The sequence below is a fragment of the Jaculus jaculus genome, chromosome 11, assembly GCF_020740685.1.
Source record: "Jaculus jaculus isolate mJacJac1 chromosome 11, mJacJac1.mat.Y.cur, whole genome shotgun sequence".
Lineage (NCBI taxonomy): Eukaryota > Metazoa > Chordata > Mammalia > Rodentia > Dipodidae > Jaculus > Jaculus jaculus.
In genome coordinates this window covers 98,689,899-98,712,211 of record NC_059112.1, presented here as the reverse complement: position 1 = coordinate 98,712,211, position 22,313 = coordinate 98,689,899, and the positions used below count along the sequence as shown (strand labels likewise).

Below are 22,313 nucleotides of genomic sequence, written 5' to 3'. Positions count from 1 at the left end.
AGTTCCCATGTAAGCCAGATGCACATGGTGGTGCATGTGTCTGGAGGTCTTTAAAAAAAAAAAAAAAAAGAAATGAGGTACAGGTCTGGAAAGATGTCTCAGTGGTTAAGTGTGCTTCCTGTGCTACAAGCATGGAGGCCTGAGGGAGCCTGAGTTCAAGTACCCGGATCCCACATAAAAGCTGAGTGTGGCCGCAGGCACCTGTAACGCCCATTGTGCCAGGGAGCAGAGACCAGATCACCTGAGCACACACGTGACCACGCAGATACGCATGCATGCACGCACATCACACACTCACTCATTTAAGAAACAGATTTGTGCGCTAGGCCAGCTCCTCTTGGTCACGTGGGTTCTTTGAGACCCGAAGGGACCCAGAGACAAAGGAAGAACAAGGCTTGGGGTCTGGTGACCTACCGGCAGCTGGGAGTTTTCTGGAAAGAAGGGGGGCTGATCCACAAGGCAGGACAGCACAAACTCCGCCACCACCAGGGACAGGCACAGATAGGTGGCCAGGTGGCGCAGGGGCTCACTCCGGAAGCTCTGCAGGGGACAGAGAAGCCTCAGTGAGCCTGAGCAGCAGCAGACAGAACCTGAAGCTTGTGGGGACGCATGAGGTGGACGGACTACCCCTGGGCCGGAGTCCCAAGGCCTTGAGACATCTTCAGATAGGAGCCGAGCTCATGCTGCGTGAAAGCCAAGGCCCTGGCACGCCTGGTCATCCTGAGATCCAGACACAAACGATGAACACACACTGGCTGCTGTCCTGAGCCACCCATCACAGCCACTGGGACAATGAGATGAAGCCTTAGAGACTAAACACAGACTCTTGTGTTAACACACCTTCAAAATATGCTTTCCTGGGCTGGGAGATGCTCTGCAGTGAAAGGGTGAAAGGTGTTCGCTTGGAAGCCTGGCCACCCAAGTTTGATCCTCCCCAGCACCCGTGAGAAAAGCTGGACAGAGTGGTGCACGCCTTTAATCCCAGCACTCAGGAGGCAGAGGTAGGAGTATCGCCATGAGTTCGAGGCCACCCTGAGACTACACAGTGAATTCCAGGTCACCCTGGGCTACAGCAAAACCCTACCTCGAAAACCCTAAAAAAAAAAAAAAAGCTGGACAGAAAGTGGCAATGGAGAAATTGCCGTCCTGAGGAAGGAAGTAGAAGTTGGTCACTGGAGGCTGAGGAGGGGCAGAGGCAGGAAGGGCAGGGAGCCGGCTGTCAACAGTGTAGACTGGCTGTGATGAAAGATTGCAGCAAATATTTCAGAAGCGCTCAAAGAGGATTTTGAACGTTCTAATCACAAAGAAATGATAGTTGTCCGAGTGGTGGATATGCTAAGCACCCTGATTTCATTATCGATTATTCCATGTACATATGTGTATGTCATCCATATATATATATGTCACAATATCACACTGCACCCTGTAAGAATGTAGTTGTTATGTGTAAATTGAAAACAAAACAAGGGGCTGGGGAGATGGTTCATAGGATAAAGTGCTTGCTGCACAAGCATGAACCCCTGAGTTCAGATGCCCAACACCCACATAAAATGTGGGGTGCAGCAGTGCATACTATGACTCAGTGCTGAGGAGGCAGGGACAGGAAATGTCTACAGCTCGCTGGCTAACTTCTCTAGCCCAATCTGTGGACTCCAGGCTTCATGAGAGACTGCGTCTCCAAAAATAAGTGGTGTAGCCGGGCGTGGCGGCGCACACCTTTAATCCCAGCACTTGGGAGGCAGAAGAAGTAGGGGGTTGCCAAGAGTTCGAGGCCACCCTGAGACTATGTAGTGAATTCCAGATCAGTCTGGGCTACAGGGAGACCCTACCTCGAAAAAACAAACAACAACAACAAAAGGTGGTTGTGGAGTGGCAGAATTCTGGGGATGAAATAGTCTAAATAGGGTCAGGGCCAGGGATGGAGGAAAGGAAGGGGTGGGAGGAGGGTTAATCAAAATTAAGGATGGGGGCTGGAGAGATGGTTTACCAGTTAAGGCATTTGCCTGCAAAGCCAAAGGATCTTGGTTCCATTCCCCAGGACCCGTGTAAGCCGGATGCACAGGTGGTGCATGCATCTGGAGTTTGTTTGCAGTGGCTGGAGGCCCTGGTGTGCCCATTCCCTTTCTCTCTGTGTCTCTGCCTCTTTCTGTCTCTTTTTCAAATAAACCAAATTTTTAAAAAGTTAAAAAAGATATGATGAATAAACCATTTTGAAACCTACTTCTTTGCTCGCTAAATAATATATATGTTTAAAAAGAGAGTTTGGAGCCACACGTGGTGGCACATGCCTTTAATCCCAGCACTTGGGAGGCAGAGGTAGGAAATTACATAGTGAATTCCAAGTCAGCTTAGGCTAGAGTGAGACCCTACCTTGAAAAAGAGAGAGAGAGAAAGAGAGTTTGGACAGAAGTACCCTTGGTGGTGGACTATGCTGTACTCAGAACCCATAGATTGTTATAAAAACCTTTCAGTGTTAAGGTTAGGATACCCTACAGCAAGTTGTTGGTCAGAGAGGCCCTTGTTGCCCCCTACACAAATTACAGGTTATTACCAAAGACCTTGGTTGCCCAACAGAACTAGATGGAAAGACACTATTGCTGAAGACTCCACATGCTTGGGCTGTAGGTCACTGAGAAATCAAACTGGAGCTGAGCTGAAAGCCTTCTCCCTGTTGCCTAGCTGTCAGGTGCTAGAAAGAGCCATGCAACCAGTTGGAGGAGAAAAGTTATCAATGGTCTTAACCAGCAGAGGACCCTGCAAACTTCACAGCTGGCCAGCCAGGCCAAATGTACCAACTAGTGCCATGGTGGCATGTCTGTTATGGGGCTAACCAACTGCTCTCTGAATGGACTTGAGGCCTGCTCCATGGGATGGGATTCCTGCCTGATACTGAAAACCTAGTCAAAAGCCTATGGCTAGGGAGGCTGCAAACCCAGGAGGAAAACTACTACTGTTGTCTGGCTAAATGGATATATTATGCCCACCAAACTGCCTTCTAAATATTTGTTGATGCCCTTATATGAATGCTAATCCCACGTTTGGTTAGAGAAGCTTCTCTTTTCAGATGGCAGTGACTCAAAACTCACCAAAGTGCTGAAAAGATGTGACAGGGGAGTATTCAACACTGAGACATCTCTATCACACCCTCCAAGGCTGAGGGACCACGGAGGAGGAAGTGGTGAAAAGAATATGCGTCAGAAGAAGGAGAGGACAATTTATAATAGCTGGGAAATGGAACCAGCCTAGATGTCCCTCAAATGATGAGTGGATAATGAAGATGTGGCACATTTATACAATGGAGTTCTACTCAGCGGTAAAGAAAAATGGATGGACCTGGAAAGGATTATACTAAGTGAGGTAACCCAGGCCCAGAAAGCCAAGCGCCACACGTTCTCTCTCATATGTGGATCCTAGCTACAGATGACTGGGCTTCTGCATGTGAAGGAAAATACTTGGTAGCAGAGGCCAGTAAGTTAAAAAAGAGATGTAAAGGGAAGAGAAGGGAAGGGAGGAGGGTACTTAATAGGTTGATATTGTATATATGTAAGTACAATGATTGAGATGGGGAGGTAATATGATGGAGAATGGAATTTCAAAGGGGAAAGTGGGGGGGGGAGGGAATTACCATGGGATATTTTTTTTTATAATCATGGAAAATGTTAATAAAAATTAAAAAAAAAAAGAAAGAGAGGAGTGTTTTGCAATACTGTCTTCCTGATACAAAGTGGCCATGCTAGTCAGGACCTCACAGTAGTTAATGCTACCTACACAAGATCTGCAGAATAAGAGAGAGAAAATGAGGACATCCCAAGAGAAGAGAAACTAGTTGGAAAGAAAAAGGGATTTGAGGGCTGAACATGGTGGCACACGCTTTTAAATCCCAGTACTCGTGAGGCAGAGGCAGAAGAATCACTGTAAGTTCAAGGCCACCCTGAGACTACATAGTGAATCCCAGGTTAGCCTGGACTACAGCAAGACCCTACCTTGAAAAACCAACAACAAAAAAGAAGGGAGCTGGAGAGATGGCTTAGAGGTTAAGGTGCATGCCTGCGAAGCCTAAGGACCCAGGTTTGATTCTCCAGGTCCCAAGTAAGCCAGATGCACATGGTGGCACATGCATCTGGAGTTCGTTTGCAATGGCTAGAGACCCTGGTGTGCCCATTCTCTCTCTCTGTCTCTAATAAATAAATAAAAATAAAATCTTTAAAAAAAACTTAGCTGAAAACAAAGGAAGGAAGAAAGAAAAGAAAAAGATAGAAAGAAAAAGAAAAGGGATTCAGTGGAGAGAGGGGTTGTGGGAAGGGATTATGATCATGGTATATTGTTTATATCTATATGGAAGTTGTCAGTAAAATTTAGAAAAAAATAAGGCGGAATCCAGGTGTGTGGCACATGTCTTTAGTCTTAGCACTCAGGAAGCTAAGGTAGGAGGATCAAGGTGAGTTCCAGGTCTACCTGGTCTGGAATGAGACCCTGCCTCAAAATAAACCAACAAGCAAACAAAAATGAGGTTGAGCTCAACAGTGGAAGACACAGGCCTCCACGTGCACACACACAGATACATACACACATGCATGTGCACACATGTGTGTCCACACACGTATGACCGTGCATACACACATGCACACCACACACATACAAACAAAAATCTATAGAGAATGGCAGGGATTAAGGGGATAGGTGTCTGGGCACTTCTCACTTTCTCAAGTTTGAGGTTTGTGGGTGTCTCTGTGTAGAGAACAAATCATGTGTGGAAGGTTGGGGAGGAGGGGTGGGTCTCCAGGCCTGACCCCTCTATATGTTTCCCTGGGGGGCCCAGGTCTCACTTACCCCTGTGGAGGCCTGCTGGATGGCACTGGTCCCGGGCAAGACACAGCAGAGCAGCCAGTACCCAAACATCAGCCCAGACGCCCGGACTCCCTTCTGCCTCTCCATGTGAACCAGGAACATGGCAAAACTCTGGGCAAGAAAGGCCAAGAGGGGACCCTGAGCGGGGTGCCATGGGAGTGGGAAGGGAGGCTCCCGTCTTCCCCATACTTCCCATGGGCATGAAAGCATGGAGCCGGCCAGGCTCCACCTGAATCAGTTATTACCATGGTGGTGAGCCACACTGTGGGGTGAATGAGGAACTCTGGTGCCTGAGGCGTTCCCTGCTGGATTCTCCACAGAGGCATGGCCACGTTGAAGGTGTAGAGGAGGATGAGGGAGAAGCCAAGGACCTGGGGGAACAGGCTCCAGTAAGGCTGTGGGGAAAGAAGGAGGCTGGCAGCAGACTGGAGGCTAACCCCATGTGCCATGGGGGGTGGCTCCCCAACATCTCTGATGGGGCCCTGTAATGAACTGATGCCACGTGTCATCCAGGTACCGTCAGTGCATCAAGGGCATGTGGGTTCGAACAAGGGCTCCAGGCATTCCGGTGTTTCCCCAGACTCTGCAGAGCTTAGCGTGGGAGGTGATGTTGGGTCTGAAGAGAGTATCATACGGAATCTGCTTGCCAGGTGAAGGAGTTATGGCACCTGTGAATGCCGGTTTAGGATGGGTAAGTGTGCTGAGCTATTTCTGTCTCAGGGCAAGACCATCATTGCCTCAAGGCCAGACTGTTGCTAGCCATGAGAAGCCCCCATAGGCCCTTGTTTCAGGGCACCTGAAAGTGACATTGAAACGCTGTCTGCCTGCTCCTGTAGAACCCTCCGCCTCCCCCCACACGAGCAGCCCCTTGGAGGGCCTGTGCGCAGTTCTCCCCCTGTCTTGCCTCCGAAGCTCTGCCGCAGTGTAGCTAATTGATCTACTGCCTTTTTCAGTCCCAGAGAGTTCCTTCACCACTCACATCCATCACTGGCCTGTCTCCGCGTTTTCCAGCATGACACCCTCTTCGAGTCACCTGCAATCTCTACCATTAAGTCCTGGGAGAAGGATGTGGTTCAGTGGTAGAGCACTTGTCTAGCATTCACGAGGCCCACAAAATAAAACAACAAAAAACCAAAACGAACCAGGAGAAACTTTCTGTAGGGCCAGCGAGCTCTTCTCTCAGCCCTCGCCCCTCTCCTCTCTAGGGTCTCACTATGCAACTGAGGTGAGCCTTTATGTAGCCCAGGCTGGTCTCCAACTCATGATCCTCCTGCTTCTATCTCCCAAGTGCTGGAGATTATAAGTGGGCACCACCCGCCCAGCTCAGGTGAGTGTTTGGAAAGGAGAATGTGTGGCCAGCAAAGCCTTGGGTAGGTACCGCACAGCCTTCAATTTGCCCCTGGAGACACAGAAGGCAGCAGAGCAATACTTAGCAAATTGGGGCTGGGAGATGTCTCCGTGGTTAAAGGCGAAGTCTGATGGCCTGAGTTTGGTTTTCCAGTGCCCACGTAACGCAGATGACAAAACGGTACGTATGTCTGGACCTTGCTTGCAGTGGCAGGAGGCCCTACTGTGCCCATTCTCTCTCCCCACCCCTCCCTCCCTCCCTCTTTCTCTCTCTCTGCTGGCACATAAATAATAAATATATTTTTAAAATTAGAAAATTGGCAGGAACTGAGTGAAGTCAAATAATATTCCTGCAGAAGTCGGGAGGATAAGGAGATGGATGAGCAGCTTGGAATACTAGCATTTCTCTAACACACTAAAATAAATACATAAGGGGCTGGAGAGAGATGGCTTAGCTTGCCTGTGAAGCCTAAGGACCCCGTTCGAGGCTCGGTTCCCCAGGTCCCACGTTAGCCAGATGCACAAGGGGGCGCACGCGTCTGGAGTTCGTTTGCAGAGGCTGGAAGCCCTGGCGCACCCATTCTCTCTCTCTCCCTCTATCTGTCTTTCTCTCTGTGTCTGTCGCTCTCAAATAAATTTTAAAAAAATAAATACATAAGAATTATAAGTGTTCAACTGTTTTTCAGTGAGAAAACAAAAAATAAAGTCATAACTGGCTGAGGTACGGCTCATCAAATCTGTGCTTGGCAGGTGTGAAGCCCTGGGTTTCCCCCTGCCACACACACAGGTCCTCAAAATAAAATAAAAGAAAATAGTGTAATTAGCCAGACATTGTAATGGTGCATGCCTGTGTTCCAGCCTTTCTGAGGCCACAGCAGGAAGATCAGGAGTTCACAGCCATAGGGAGCTTGGGGCCAGTCTAAGCTACATGAGACCCAGAAACCTAAACAAACAAGGAAACAAATAAGTAGGGGCTGTGGAGATGGTTTACTGGGTGAAGGGCTCTCAGTTCAAGCGTGATGACCTGAGTTGGGGCTCCCAGCACCCACGTAAAGGCTGGGTGTGGAAACTGGAATCCCAGCATCAGGCAGGCGGAGAATTTGGTGAGCTCTAGGCTCCATGTAGGATCCTGTAGCACTTGCCTACAATCCCAGCACTCAGGAAGCTGAGGAAGGAGGACCCTGTGAGTTTAAAGCCAGCCTGGGCTCCAGAGTGTGTTCTAGGTCAGCCTTGGCTAGAACGAGATTCTGCTTAAAAAAAAAAAAAAAAAAAAGAGCTGGCACCGTAGCGCATGCCGTTAATCCCAGCACTCAGGAGGCAGAGGTAGGAGGATCACTGTGAGTTCAAGGCCAGCCTGAGACTACATAGTGAATTCCAGATCAGCCTGGGCTAGAGTGAGACCCTACCTCGGGGGGTGGGGGGGAGGCTTATCCAAGTGTGATCCTAAAATCATCTTCTGCACCCCCAAGTACCTGCAGTAGATGGGGAACTACCAGCAGCCAGGAATGTGTGTGTGTGTGTGTGTGTGTGTGTGTGTGTGTGTGTGTTTGTGTGTACATAGATTTGTACAATCAAAATGGGAGCTTTGTCCCACTGGGTTTGCTGCTGTCCCTCTCTGTTAGGGAGGTGTGTGTGTGTGTGTGTGTGTGTGTGTGTGTGTGTGTTCATGGATTTGCACAATCATGAAAAGTGGGAACTTTGTCCCTATGGGCTTTCCACTTCCCCTCTCTGTTATTGATCTGTTTAATTAATTTTCTCCTCTTGCCTCTGCACTGTGTGCTCACTGATAGGAATGGGGTCTCCGCCAGGTTCTAGCCTGTCCCCTCCCCCTCCCCCCCCTCCTGGCCGCCACCCTATGTCCAGTTCCAGGCTCCCTGTGGCAGAGACTACCATTTTGACTTTGAAGAGGGGGGACATCCGGAGGTAACCCTTGTCATGGCGATGGATGTAGAGGAGGTAGATGGGGCCGAGGACCCAGAGGTACAGGGGAGGTACCCAGACCCCCAGTGTTCTCAGGAAGCACAGGCTGGGCAGGTGGTAGGCAGCAGACTCCGGCTCGGTCTGGTTCCAAACCTACATGGACCAGGAAAGACACCCTGAGGATGGTACACCACATGGGTCCCACTCTCACCAGCCTGTGGTTTTCGGACGGTGACATTTATATAAAAATGTTCCGAGTCCACTCAGGTATGGCTGTTCATCCTAACTGCAGCTCTGTAAAGTGGATGCAATCATCATACTGATTTAGCTGGCAAGGAAGCTGAGGCCCAGGGAGGGAGAGAAACTTGTCTTCTGCTGGGTGGTGCTGGGATGTGAATCTAGAGAATTGGTTTCGCTATGTAACCCCAAGCTGGCTTTTAACTTGTCATCCTCCTGCCTCAGTCTCCCAAGTGCTGGGATTACACGTGTGTGACATGTCTGGCTTGACTGTTATTGCTTCTAAGAATTCTAGGTGGGGGCTGGAGAAATGGCTTAGCGGTTAAGGCACCTGCCAGCAAAGCCAAAGGACTTAGGCTCGATTCCTCAGGACCCACGTAAGCCAGATGCACAAGGTGGCACATGCATCTGGAGTTTGTTTGCAGTGGCTGAAGGCCCTGGTACGCCCATTCTCTATCTGCCTCTTTCTCTCTCTCTCTCAAATAAATAAATAAAAATATTAAAAAAAAAAAAGAATTCTAAGTGGTACCTGCTATTGTCCTGATTTGACAGAGCCGTAAGCTGAGGTAAGGAGACAGTAATCACTTCCTTCCCACTCACATCTCTGAGGAGATGGCTCAGAGGTTAAAGGCGCTTGTTTACAAACACTGAGTTCGATTCCCCAGTACTCAAGTAAAGCTAGATGTACAAAGTGGTGCATACATCTGAAATAGGGTTGCAGTGACAAGAGACCGTGGTGTGCCCCCCATCCGTCTGCTAAATTAAAATTAGAAGAAAAAAAAAAAAGTCACACAGCAGACTGTCTGACTTCACCCTCTCTGGGCCTGTTTCCTTCCTTATAAAGGGAGTAGAGAATCCCCCTGGGACGGCCACGGTAGCAGGCACAGTTTCATTGAGTAAACCAAGTTGGCTTTGCCGAGGCTGGATCCCAGGTAGCGTAGGGTGGCCCAGGAAGCTGAAGACCTCGATGATCCAGGAGACCTGATGTGGCTCTCTGGGAGGGGGGTGGGGGGACCTGGAAAGGTTCGGAGGGCTGTCCACTAGCTTTACGTAAATAAGGGTTAAAGCCCCCCATGGAGGCTCTGTGAGGGGTGAAGGGGTCGTCCCCTGCAGCGAGCCTTTGAGCTTCCTGGGGGGAGGAACGTGGGGGTGGAGTGGGCTCTCCTTCCCAGGGAGCACAGGAGCTGGGGAAGCAGCGGGGCGCCCCGACCGCCACTCACCCTGGGCCCCGCGCAGGTCTCGCCAGGCGCGGTCATCGGGGCGTGCTTCTCCCGCTGGCCAGTTTCTGTCGGTCTGTCCGACCCGCGCAGCTTTCGCCCCCGCCTCGCTCACCGGGAAGGGGCGGGACCTGGAGGGTTTGGCCGGGATTGGAGCTCCAGGCTAGGGAGGCCGGGGCAAGGTCCATCCTGAGTCCTCCATCCGGCCTCCCTTCCACAAGCACCTTCCCACACTTCGCACCACCAGCGACCCGACATGACCCAAGGTGTGCACGTGTGTGGCAGGAGCCTGGGAAGAACTGAAGGAGAGACTTAAAAAGAAATGTTGGGGCTGGAGAGATGGCTTAGCGGTTAAGCGCTTGCCTGTGAAGCCTAAGGACCCCGGTTCGAGGCTCGGTTCCCCAGGTCCCACGTTAGCCAGATGCACAAGGGGGCACACACATCTGGAGTTCGTTTACAGAGGCTGGAAGCCCTGGCGCGCCCATTCTCTCTCTCTCCCTCTGTCTTTCTCTCTGTGTCTGACGCTCTCAAATAAATAAATAAATAAATAAATAAATAAATAAAAAGAAATGGAGAGATGGCTTAGTGGTTAAGGTGCTTGCACTGCAAAGCCTAGGGACCTAGGTTCAGTTCCCCAGTACCCAAGTAAGCCAGATGCACAAGGTTAGTTCGTTTGCAGTGGTTGGAGGCCTCTATCCATGGCTTTCTCTCCCTCTCTCTCCCTCTCCCTCTCTCTCTCTCTCTCTCCTAGCCTCCCTTCCTCCCTCAAATAAATAAACAATTAATAAAATATTTATTTTTTAAAGTTAACTGAGACAGGCTAGGCTGTCATTCTATAAACCATGCTGGCCTCCAGTCTACCATCCTGCCTCTTGGACTCCCACCAAGTGCTAGGATTAGAGATACAAATGTACATGTTAATATATGTAAATATGTAAATATTATACACACATGTGGGGGGGACACCAGGGTCTGGGAACGACACAAGTTTTTACCGCTTTTTTTCTGCCACTTTTTATGACTGGGGAATTGAACCCAGGGGCTGTTGGAACTGGAGCCAGCAGGCTTTGCAAGCAAACGCCTTTAACTGCATAGCCATCTAGTCAGTCCCTGGCCCTGCCTTTTTTTATTGCCCCCTGTGTGGGGAGCAGGAAGTGCTCCTCCATCTGTCCTCCTGCCCAGGTTAGGGTTTCCCGGAGAGCAGGCTTCACGAAGCCCAGGTTTGTTCTGAAGTCCAGGGCAGCAGGATCACTGATGAGGCCCACATCTCAAGTGTTGACTTGGTGTGGTTCTGGCGGGGTGGTGGAAAAGTGTGGGACAGCCAGGGACCCCTTCCCTGCCAGGCCCTCCCCCATGGGCCTGGCTCAGCTCACTGCTGAGCTCTCTGTGTGTTTTCATCCCAGGAGGACACAAGGGACATCAGTGGGCTGGCAAGAACCGCACTCAGGGTCCACTTCCAACTTCCAGCTCCCAGAGCACACCATGACTGCGGAAAGTTCTAGATGGGTCATTTTCTGCCTGGGCCTCAGCTTCCCAATTTACAAAATTAAAAAAATGGGGAAAAAAAAGAGATTTTGGAGGCCAGCGGGAATTATCTTATTGTGGTTTTCTTTCTTTAAAAAAAAAAAAATTGATTATTTATTTATTTGACAGAGAAAGAGGGGAGAGAGAGAGAGAGAAAAAAAAAAAAAAAGAATGGGTCTGCTAGGGCCTCCAGCCACTGCAGATGAACTCCAGATGCATGAGCCCCCTTGTGCATCTGGCTTACGTGGGTCCTGGGGAATCGAACCTGGGTCCTTTGGCTTTGCAGGTAAATGCCTTAACTGCTAAGCCATCCCTCCAGCCCATCTTTTTCTTGTTTTGGAGTGTGTGGGGCCCCAAGTTTGAAGTTAGGGAATGTCTTCCTTCCTCACTGTCCACATTTATTTATTTATTTAGTTAGTTAGTTATTTGAGAGAGAGAGAGAGAGAGACAGTAGAGTGAGGGAGAATGGGCATGCCAAGGCCTTCAGACATTGTTAACAAACTCCAGACACACGTGCTATCTTATGCATCTGGGTACACGGGTTCTGGTAATCAAACCTAGTTCCTTTGGCTTTGTGGGCAAGTACCTTAACTGCTAAGCCATCTATTCAGGCTTTCCCCTTTTTTGTGAGGTAGGGTGTCTCTCTAGCCCAGGCTGACCTGGAATTCACTACAGGGTAGCCTTGAAGTCATGGTGATCCTCCTACCTCTGCCTCCTGAGTGCTGGGATTAAAGGTGTGCATCACCATGTCCTGCTCACCTTAGTTTTCTTTTTTTAATATCTTTTTTTTGTTGTTGTTTTTTTTTGTTTTTCGAGGTAGGGTCTCGCTCTAGCTCAGGCTGACCTGGAATTCACTATGTAGTCTCAGGGTGGCCTCGAACTCACAGCGATCCTCCTACCTCTGCCTCCCAAGTGCTGGGATTAAAGGTGTGCACCATCACGCCCGGCTTATTTTTTATTTATTTATAAGAGAAGGGGAGAGAGAGAGAGGGGGATCTCACCAGGGACTGTAGCCACTATAAACAAACTCCAGACAAATGCACCACCATGTGCATTTAGCTTATGTGGGTACTGGGGAATCGAACATGAGTCCTTACACCTTAACTGCTAAGCCATCTCTCCAGCCCTCATGTTAGTTTTTGAGACAGGGTCTCTCACTGAACCTGGAGCTTACCTGACTCAGAGAGAATGGCTAGCCAGCAGGCCCCAGGGTCCTCTGATTTCCCCATTGCTGAGATTATAGGTATGTCCAGATTTTACATAGGTGCTGGAGATCCAAACTAAGATCCTTGTGCATACATAGCAAGTAATTTACCAATTAAGACATCTCTCCAGGCACTAACGATTTTCTTTCTTTCTTTTTAAATATTTATTTATTTATATGAGAAAGAGTGGAGAGAGAGAAAGGCAGATAGAGAATGGCACTCAGGGCCTCCAGCCACCGTAAATGAATTCCAGATGCATGCACCCCTTTGTGCATCTGGCTTACATGGGTCCTGGGGAGCTGAACCTGGGTCCTTTGGCTTTTCAGGCAAATGCTTTAATGGCTACGCCATCTCTCCAACCCCACTAATGATTTTCTAAGAAACTATGTTTTGATGTGAAGTAGGATAAAATGCACTTGCCTTCGATTGTGGTTGTAAATAACAGGCCTCAATAAATAAACCAAGTATTTAAGGAAATTTTCTGTGTTTTTGAACCATTGATTGTCTCGTTATTTTTTACATACTTATTTATTTGAGAGAGTGGGAGCACATAGTTAGAGAGAATGGGCCCACCAGGGCCCCAACCTTCTGCAAATGAATTCCAGACACATGCGCCACCTTGTGCATCTGGCTTATGTGGGTCCTGTGGAATCGAAACTGGGTCCTTTGGCTTTGCAGGCAAGCAATTTAACCACTAAGCCATCTCTCTCTAGCCCTAGTGAGACTCTCTCTAGTCTCACTTATTTTTTAAAAATTATTTATTTATTTATTTGAGAGCGACAGACACAGAGAGAAAGACAGATAGAGGGAGAGAGAGAGAATGGGTGCGCCAGGGCTTCCAGCCTCTGCAAACGAACTCCAGACGCGTGCGCCCCCTTGTGCATCTGGCTAACGTGGGACCTGGGGAACCGAGCCTCAAACCGGGGTCTTTAGGCTTCACAGGCAAGCACTTAACCACTAAGCCATCTCTCCAGCCCACTTTTTTTTTTTATTCAATTTATTCATTTGAGAAGAAGAGAGAGAGAATGAGAAAGTGTTCTCCAGGGCCGCCCGCCACTGCAAAGGAACTCCAGTAATGTGCCACTTTGTGCATATGGCTTTAAGTGGGTACTAGGGAATTCAACGCAGACCACCAGGCTTTGTAAGCAAGCATCTGTAACTGCTGAGTCTTCTCTCCAGCCCAAGAGTCTCACTGTTTTTTGACCCTCTCATCATTTCCTTATAGTTACTGCAAAGGGTTTTGATAGGAGACAGAAATTGGCTAGGTAGTAGGGTAACAGAACCCCAAAAATGAATGGATTTTTATTCCTTGACTAAAATCAGGAAATGTTACTAAGCTTGCAGAAACCAGGATGTTACACCCTCCAGAAAAGATTTCTAGAATAGCTTGCACTCTTCCTAGAAGACAAACATTTTGATCTTTACCTAAGATTACTGAAAAAGCTATAAAATCTGGTCTTTGTCCATAGTAACCTGCCAACCTGGTTTTCTTCACATAGCTACTCCCCATAAAAATAAAAAATTTTTAAAAAGCCCAGATCTGGGGGCTGGAGAGATTGTGTTAGTGGTTAAGGTGGTTGCCCGCAAAGCCCAAGGACCAGGGTTTGATTCCCCAATACCCACGGTAAAGACAGATGCACAAAATGGCACACGAATCTGGAGTTTGTTTGCAGCAGCTAGAGGGCCTGGGACGTCCATTTTGCCTGTCTCTCTCCTTGCAAATAAATAAATAAAATATTTATAAAACTCTCAGACCTGAGTCTTGACGTGAGCTTCTCAAACCCCCTCTTGCCTCTCTGGGCAAGAGCTCCACCTTGTTCCCTCCTCTTATATTTTAGGGGTTAGCCCCTTTCTTTCATCTTCCTAAAGCTTTAAGCTACAATAAAATCTTGCTGAACCTTATCCAGTGTTCCGTGGATTTCGCTGAATTCCTAGGACAAGGATCCGGTAACATTCCAAATTCTTGGTGCATTGGTGTACAAGGAACCTAAAATTCATGTATCATTTTGACCTTCAGATAAAGGTTTTGGCCATTGTCTGCTTAAACTCTGGGTGGTTCCTAGCTGTATATAGCTTACCTTTTAGCCGCAATGACAACCTGTAGCCAGAAATCTCCTTATTATTTAGAAACAAAATAGAACAAATGATCAAAGTAAAGCAATTGAGTTTTCTTTCTTTTTTTTTTTTCAGGAGCTAATGAAAGAATTACAAATTTCAGATCAGAAGAGCAATTTTTGCTTATTTTAACACAGGACTTGTATCAGTCTACATTATAATGTACAATTGGTCTTTGGACAAGATATGGCACACTGGTATGTGAACTGTGTTTAGGCAAGCACATTTCATGAGACAGAACAAATTAAAAGTAAAGTAAGTTACATGTATCTCAGGCTCATGGAAGAAAAGAACTCAAATTATGTTTCTGTACAAATGTTAAAATTGGATTAAAATAAAAGTTAAGTACTTATGCCAAACTTAACATGATTTACTTAAAGGCTCCATCCATCCCTGAGGAGTTATTGACAACATATACGGTTTTTGGGGCAGGGGAGGCATTTTCTGCAGTGGCATAGCCACTGGAAAATTGCACATACTCTGGTCAATAATCCCCTCCCCCTCCCGCGGGCGTGGTGGCGTACACCTTTAATCCCAGCACTAGGGAGGCAGAGGTAGGAGGATCTCTGTGAGTTCAAGGCCACCCTGAGACTACACAGTGAATTCCAGGTCAGCCTGAGCTAGAGTGAGGCCCTAACTTGAAAAAAAAAAAAAAATCCCCTTCCCATGTTAATTCAAGAATCTCCGATTAAACTCATTGGGTCACACACACACAAGAAATAAAAAAGATCAAAGTAGAAGAGTGACTAGTTGGGAAGTAGTTCAGTGGAAAGAGAATGGGGAGGGGGACCTGAGAAGGCAATAGGAAGGGATTATGTTAAAAATACATTTTATACATGTATAAAATTGCCAATAAAATAAAATGCTAATTACAGATAAGTGTGCCAAATGATGAATTTCTTTCCTTTTGTTGAGACAGGGTCTTAGTACATAACTCTGGCTGGCCTGCTACTCTCTATCTAGACCAGACTGGTCTCAAAGCTATAGGAATTCTCCTGCCTCAGCCTCTGGAGTGCTGGGATTACAAGCCATGTGCCACTATGCCTGGCTTTTTTTTTGTTTGTACCAGGCATTGAACCTAGGGGCCTTGACATATGCCCCTCCCTTTTTATACTTTCCCTTTTATTTTTTATTTTGTTTTTAAATATTTTATTTATTTTATTTTACTTTATTGAGAGAGAGATTGAATTGGAGCTCCAGGGCCTCAGTCACTGCAATGCAACTCCAGGTACTTGCGCCACCTAGTGGGCATGTGCGACCTTGTGCTTGCCTCACCTTTGAGCCTCTGGCTAAATGGGATCTGGAGCGTCGAACGTGGGTCCTTAGGCTTCCTAGGCAAGCACCTTAACTGCTAAACCATCTCTCCAGCCCCTTTCCCTTTTATTTTGAGAAAGAGTCTTGTCGAGTTTCCCAGATTGACCTAGAACTCACTCTACAGCAGGCCTTGAACTTTCCTGGCTAAGAAAATATTTTATAATAGATTCTTTTTTGAAAAATATATTTATTTTTATTTTATTTATTTATTTGAGAGCAACAGACACAGAGAGATAAAGAGGCAGAGAGAGAGAGAGAAAGAGAGAGAGAGAATGGGCGCGTCAGGGCCTCCAGCCATTGTAAATGAACTCCAGATGTGTGCGCCCCCTTGTACATCTGGCTAACGTGGGTCCTGTGGAATCGAGCCTTGAACCAGAGTCCTTAGGCTTCACAGGCAAATGCTTAACTGCTAGGCCATCTCTCCAGCCCAGAAAATATTTTAAAGATAAACATATATTAATTTTAAAGATAGATTAGTATAGTTACTATAAGCACAGTTAGGGGCATGACCAAATAAATACATTTCTAAAGGGCTTTTTGTAGATCATACATGATTATTACATATATGGGTTAAAAAGAGCAGGGAGTTGGAGGGAGAGATGGCTTAATGGGAAAGGCACTTGGCTGTGAAGCCTAAGGACCCAGGTTGGATTCTCCAGGTCCCACGAAAGTGGGATTCATAATGTGGCGCATGTGTCTGGAGGCCCTGGTATGCCCATTCTCTCTCTCTTTCCTTTTTCCTCTGTCTCAAATAGAAATATTTTTTTTATTTTTTAATTTTTATTAACATCAAATAGAAATAAAATTTAAAACATTCAAAAAAAAAAAAAAAGATGAGCCTGGCGTGGTGGCGCACGCCTTTAATCCCAGCACTCGGGAGGCAGAGGTAGGAGGATCACTGTGAGTTCGAGGCCACCTTGAGACTCCATAGTGAATTCCAGGTCAGCCTGGGCTAGAGTGAGACCCTACCTCGAAAAACCAAAAAAAAAAAAAAAAGAAAGAAAGAAAGAAAAGAAAAGATGCAAGATGCGGGAGTTGTTGGATATTTTGATCCACAAATCCCCCTCTTTCTGGCTGGGATACTGATTCTAAAAAAGTAGAATTCCGGCTTCGGAAATTTGGGTTTGCCTCTCACCAGCCAGAGGGCGCGCGGAGTCCTCCGGGCCTCCAGGGGGCACAGGTGATCTGGAGTCCTTGCCGAGCATGGGGGTGGGGCGGGGCGTGGGCGTCGCGCCTGCGCAGAGCCGTCCCGGTGGCGGGAGGGGGCGGAGCCTGGGCTGTCAGCCCCGCGAGGAGGAGGAAGGAGCCGGCAGCGTGCGGTGTCGGGGGCGGGACCGGGCCAGCGGAGGGTCGGCAGAGGGAGGCCGGGCCATGCGGACTGGCCGGGGCGCGGGGCCCGAGAGGCTCACGGCCGGGGCGCCGACGCCGCCGCCGCCGCTGCTGCTGCTGCTGCTGCTGCTGCTGTGCGTGGGGCTGTCGCGCGCTTCCGAGGACATCGTGGTGGGCTGTGGGGGCTTCGTCAAGTCGGACGTGGAGATCAACTACTCGCTCATCGAGGTGAGCCCGCCCCGGGGCGCCGCTGTCCGGGGGAGCCGGGCCGGCGCCCGGCGTCCCCGGGACCCGCGTGGCCTAGCCGCTGGCCGCCAGGCGGCTTCCACGGCCCGTCGCCCCGGAGCCGCTGCCCCCGCGGCCTCCGCACCCCTTCCCCGGGCGCGCCACGGGGGCGTGGGGCATGTGGGTGCGTGGGTAGTGGGCAGTGCTCTCCGGATCCTAGAACCTTGCCTGGTCCTCCAGAAACAGACCCCTGCATCCCAGGTCTTCCCGGACCCCCCTCTGGCTCCACCTGGAAACCACACGTCTTAGTTTCCTAACCCCAAACCCTGCACCCCGCAGACGTTCAGATGCCTGGTTCCACCAGCCACACTGGGCTGTGTTTTGAGCCCCATTTCCTAGGTCTCACTCAGTGGATCAGCAGTAGGGATGTCTGGGGGCTGGGGATCCGCCTCCCCCTTCCCCCCGCTACCTTTCCTCTGCTAGTGAAGCTCCCAGAGACCTCTTTCCCAGTCCTGGGCAGTTCTTGGGTTTGCACTCTAGAGATTGGTAAAGCCAATTTTGTTTTTATTAACACACACGTTCTATGAAATGCTGATCATCAGTCCAGTGGGATTTTGACCTAGAAAGCTTGTGAGAAGAGGAAGGGGGATGGGTGGAAGTTAAGCATCGGGGACTGGAGCGAAAGGCTGTTTTTATATTTTTTTTTAAATCCCCAAGGGAACCGATGGTGGGGTGAGGAGAAAGGTGGGGAAGGGAAGAGGCAAAGGGCCTGGAAGGGGAAGACAGAGAAACGGAACTTGTGCCGATATGGGGAAGAAAAGGGGTTTGGGAATGAGACCCCAGGGTTGTCCAGAGGCACTGTGTTGGTTGGTCTGCAAAGCTGAGGGTTGCTGGGGATTGGGTGAAGGGGGAGGAGTGTATCCACACCACCATCCCTTTGGCCTGGCCTTGTTCCAGGTCTCAGTTTTTGTAGCTGTAAGATGGGGTTACTAGTGAGTGGATCTTCATCCCAAGCCCTCTGGCTGCTGTCTCTCTACCTAGTTTATTTAGCAATTTTTTTTTTTTTTTCAAGGTAGGGTCTCGCTCTAGTTCTGGCTGACCTGGAATTCACTGTGTATTCTCAGGGTGCCCTCGAACTCACGGCAATCCTCCTGCCTCTGCCTCCCAAGTGCTGGGATTAAAGGCGTGCGCCACCACGCCCGGCTTTATTATTTAGTAATTTTTAAAATTTATTGATATTTTATTCTGAAATAGGGTCTTATGTAACCCAGGCTGGCCTCGAACTCACTGTGTAGCTGAGGAGAGATCTTTGAACCCCTGATTCTCTTGCCTCCACCGAATGCTGGAGTACAGGCATGGGCCCTACTCTCTCTACCCATTTTCAGTCTTAAGGGCTTGTAGGAGATACGGGGGACATTTTGCTGGGGCCTGTGCCTCATCTTGGGCTTGCAGACATGAGGCATGTCAGAGGCTGACTTGAAAAGGCTTTTGTAACTTGGAGCTTCCTGGAGCTGTGGGAGGAAGGAAAAGGCAGTCAGGGGCGCCCTCAGCACCCGGCAGTGATAGTGACCTTGGGAGCAAAGAGCAGGTTTTGTGGCCCTTTTTGAGGTGTGTGCCTTCAGCCCTAGGGCTGTTCAGAGAGTTGGAGACACTCACTCTTTTGTAAATTCTGATTACAAAATCAGATCAGATACTTCACATATGTAATTTTTATTTTATTTATTTATTTATTTTTTTTTTGAGGTAGGGTCTTACTGTAGCTCAGGCTGACCTGGAGTTCACTTTGTAGTCTCAGTGTGGCCTCGAACTCACTCACAGCGATCCTCTTACTTCTGCCTCCCGAGTGCGCGTGCTGAGACTAAAGGTGTGTGCCACCATACCCGGCCACATCCCTGCATTATTTCACACTACACCTTGCCAAGCCCGCAGCTGTGGGTTTGTTGTTTGTATATCTTAGCTGGTAAGGTTTGGCTGTTGTTTCTGTATTTTGGCCACAGAACAGTCATATGTTAGAGGCCAGGCCCTTAAATGTCATCAGATTCAACTGTGTCTTTTTTTTTTGTTGTTTGTTTGTTTTATTTATTTATTTATTTTTATTTATTTATTTTTGATTAATTTAGTTTTAATAAAGGATTTTATCAATAAAATAGAAACTACAAATACATCAGAATTAACTTTAACATAGCTCATAACACACATCAGGAACTCTGCCAGCAGTGGTACAAGCATTGGTAAATATCCCCCACTCAGAAACACATGGGACTCATCTCACTTTACAGTAAACACAGCAAGATACAGACAGGATAGTGCTTGACAAGAAGCCAAGCAATACCTCTATCCACCTCTGTCTGGCTTAATACTTTGCTATCATATCAGATTACTCTCTATAAACAACAACAAAAATCCTGGAGAAACACCTTTGTTTTATGTTTTTGTTTTTGTTTTTCCTCCCCAAAGTAGGGTATCCCTCTAGCCCAGGCTGACCTGGAATTCCCTATGTAGTCTCAAGAGGGCCTGGCATTTCAAGTGACCCTCCTACCTCTTCCTCCCAAGTACTGGAACTAAAGGCGGGTGCTATCAGGCCCAATGAGAAACATCTTTTACGCTTATTTCAACTTTATAGGATCCCAGACTATTTTCACTCTGTACATTCTACTCACATACACCCATTACATATATTTCTACTTGGTACATGGAGGTTGTTTTTCGTCAATTCTATTCAAAAGAACATCAAAGTTGAATAAAATTGGGCATAATGAATGTTCCCTCAATAAACTCACTTATCAACCGCATATAACATATACAGGTTAGGCATTTGTTCTTATGGTATAGGGCAACTTTAAAGAGCCTTGCTTCCCTCCCTTCCCTTCTTCCTTTCTCTGTCCTCACTCCCTCTTCTTCCTTCTTTGGGTTTGTTTCTTTTGTTCTCTGAAACAAGGCGTCACTAAGGAACTATAGCTGCCCTTAACCTAGCTGTTGTAGCTCAGCTGGCCTCCAGCGCACGCTCCCCTAGCGCGGCCTACGGAGCGCCGGGATTCGAGGCGTGTGCCAACACTCAGCTCAGGAGCTTACTCCTTGGGTGAGAAAGCGCCATGTAAGTCTGTTACTATCCTTTGGAACAAAACAGGTCTATAATTTGTCTCTTAAAGTTTGTTTCTTTTTTATTACAATTGTCCATTTAAAACCTTTTGCCAACGTACTAGGTTACTACATGATTTCCTTTTTTACATGAAGGTAATAGTACCTTTAGATCTAAATTAAATGTTACAAACACATTTAAAGACTAGTATTTAAATAAATCTACTGATCAGTGAAAAGAGATCAAAAGTACACTCGTGGGTTAGAGATGGTTCGGTGGTTATAGACATTTACTTGCAAAGCCTGACAGAACAGATTTGATTCCCCAGTGCCCACATAGAGCCAGATGCACAAAGGGGCACATGCTTTTGCTCAGTGGTTAAACATATTTTCTTTCAAATCCTGACAGCCCAGGTTTGATTCCACAATACCCATGAAGAGCCAGATATACAAATACAAAGTGGCACATGCTTTTGGAGTTTGCAGTGGTAAAAGGCCCTGACAAGTCCATTCTTTCCCTCTCAAATTAACAAAATTTTTAAAAAGGATGTTAAAACAAAAGAGTACTTTAAATTATCAAATATATGCCACACAGGATGGAACCAAGATCCTGAGTGTTGGCCTTCCTTGAAAACAAAGGTGACTTACAGAACATAACATCAGTAGCATTGAAAATGCAAATAAGGGGGCTGGAGTGTTTTATTTTTTGAGGTAGGGTCTCGCTCTAGTCCATGCTGACCTGGAATTCACCACGTAGTCTCAGGCTGGCCTCGAACTCATGGCGATACTCCTACCTCTGCTTCCCGAGTGCTGAGATTAAAGACCTGTGCCACCATGCCCAGCTTCAACTGTGTCCTTTATAGGTGGAAAAACCGAGGCTGAGTTACTGAGTCACACAGATTGGGTTGGGAAATTTGCTCTGAAGCCTGCATGCGCCCGGCTGGTTACTTGAGTGGCTGTTCCTTCAGCAGCACAGGCTCAGTGTCGGGGGTGCCTTACCCACCCTGACCCGAGACTGCTCAGCCACCACAAAGCAGGGGCTCTACTTTACCTGTGAACAAGCTGCCTCTGAGTTTGTGGAAGACTCAGATAGGGCTTTGTGAATCTTGGGGAGCAGTTTGTGTCAGCAGAGGCTTAGACCCAAGCATTGAGAGGCATTAGGAGCACCCATACATGGATCTTTTGGGTCTGTTTAGATTTTTTTTTTTTTGTTTTTTTGAGGTAGGCTCTCACTGTAGCCCAGGCTGACCTAGAATTCACTATGTAGTCTCAGGATGGCCTCGAACTCACAGAGATCCTCCTACCTCTGTCCCCTGACCCCTCCCAGTGCTGCCATTAAAGGTGTGCGCCACCACGTCCAGCCCTGGAGCTGTTTAGTTCTGAGGATGGCAGTTAGGGGTATGATTCCATCAAGTTCATAGAATCACTTGGTGTCATTGGGCAGGTCCCCAGCCCTCACTCCAGATCTTGTTGTGGAGAAAATAAGGCGAGGCTCAGGAATCTGCCCTTTCTACTTGCCCCATGACCCCTTTGTTGGGGAGCAAACTCAGGTCTTGTCTGTGCTGGGTACATTGCTAGAGCACTGAGCTACAGTCCCTCACAAAGCATACACTTTCTTTTAAGTTGATTTTTTTGGGATGAAACTCAGGGCATGCGAGGCAAGTGCTCTTCCCTGGGCTTTGCTCTCAGTCTTTGAGAACCTGGATTTTTTTTTTTTTTTAAATTAGATACAGAGGGAGAGAGAGAGAGAGAGAGAGAGAGAGAAAATGGGTGTGCCAGGGCCTCTAGCCACTGCAGATGAATTCCAGTTGCATGCACCACGATGTGCATCCGGCTAACATGGGACCTAGGAACCAAACCTGGGTCCCTTAGGCTTTGCAGGCAAGCGCCTTAACAGTTAAGCCATCTCTCTAGCCCCCCCCCCCCTTTTTTTTCAAGTCAGGCTGGCATCTAA

General features: G+C 47.9%; 2 protein-coding genes across 3 annotated transcripts in view; one reads left to right on the top strand and one right to left on the bottom strand.

The window, feature by feature from the left end:
* Positions 1-9,659, bottom strand: part of Abcc6 (ATP binding cassette subfamily C member 6) — a 52,224-nt gene extending 42,565 nt beyond the window's left edge. For both annotated transcript variants that reach the window (XM_045130354.1, XR_006632735.1), the window contains exons 1-5: positions 9,573-9,659; positions 8,086-8,268; positions 5,094-5,219; positions 4,831-4,959; positions 415-540 (exon numbers count right to left, since the gene is read on the bottom strand). In XM_045130354.1, coding sequence (XP_044986289.1) covers positions 415-540; positions 4,831-4,959; positions 5,094-5,219; positions 8,086-8,268; positions 9,573-9,608 — 600 coding nt within the window. In that variant the 5' untranslated portion in view covers positions 9,609-9,659. The remainder of the gene's footprint in view (positions 1-414; positions 541-4,830; positions 4,960-5,093; positions 5,220-8,085; positions 8,269-9,572) is intronic.
* A 7,271-nt stretch (positions 9,660-16,930) lies between these two features.
* LOC101603457 (nodal modulator 1) overlaps positions 16,931-22,313 on the top strand; it is a 60,289-nt gene continuing 54,906 nt past the window's right edge. Inside the window, exon 1 of the mRNA XM_045161285.1 lies at positions 16,931-17,284. Within this exon, the coding sequence (XP_045017220.1) occupies positions 16,931-17,284 (354 nt within the window). The remainder of the gene's footprint in view (positions 17,285-22,313) is intronic.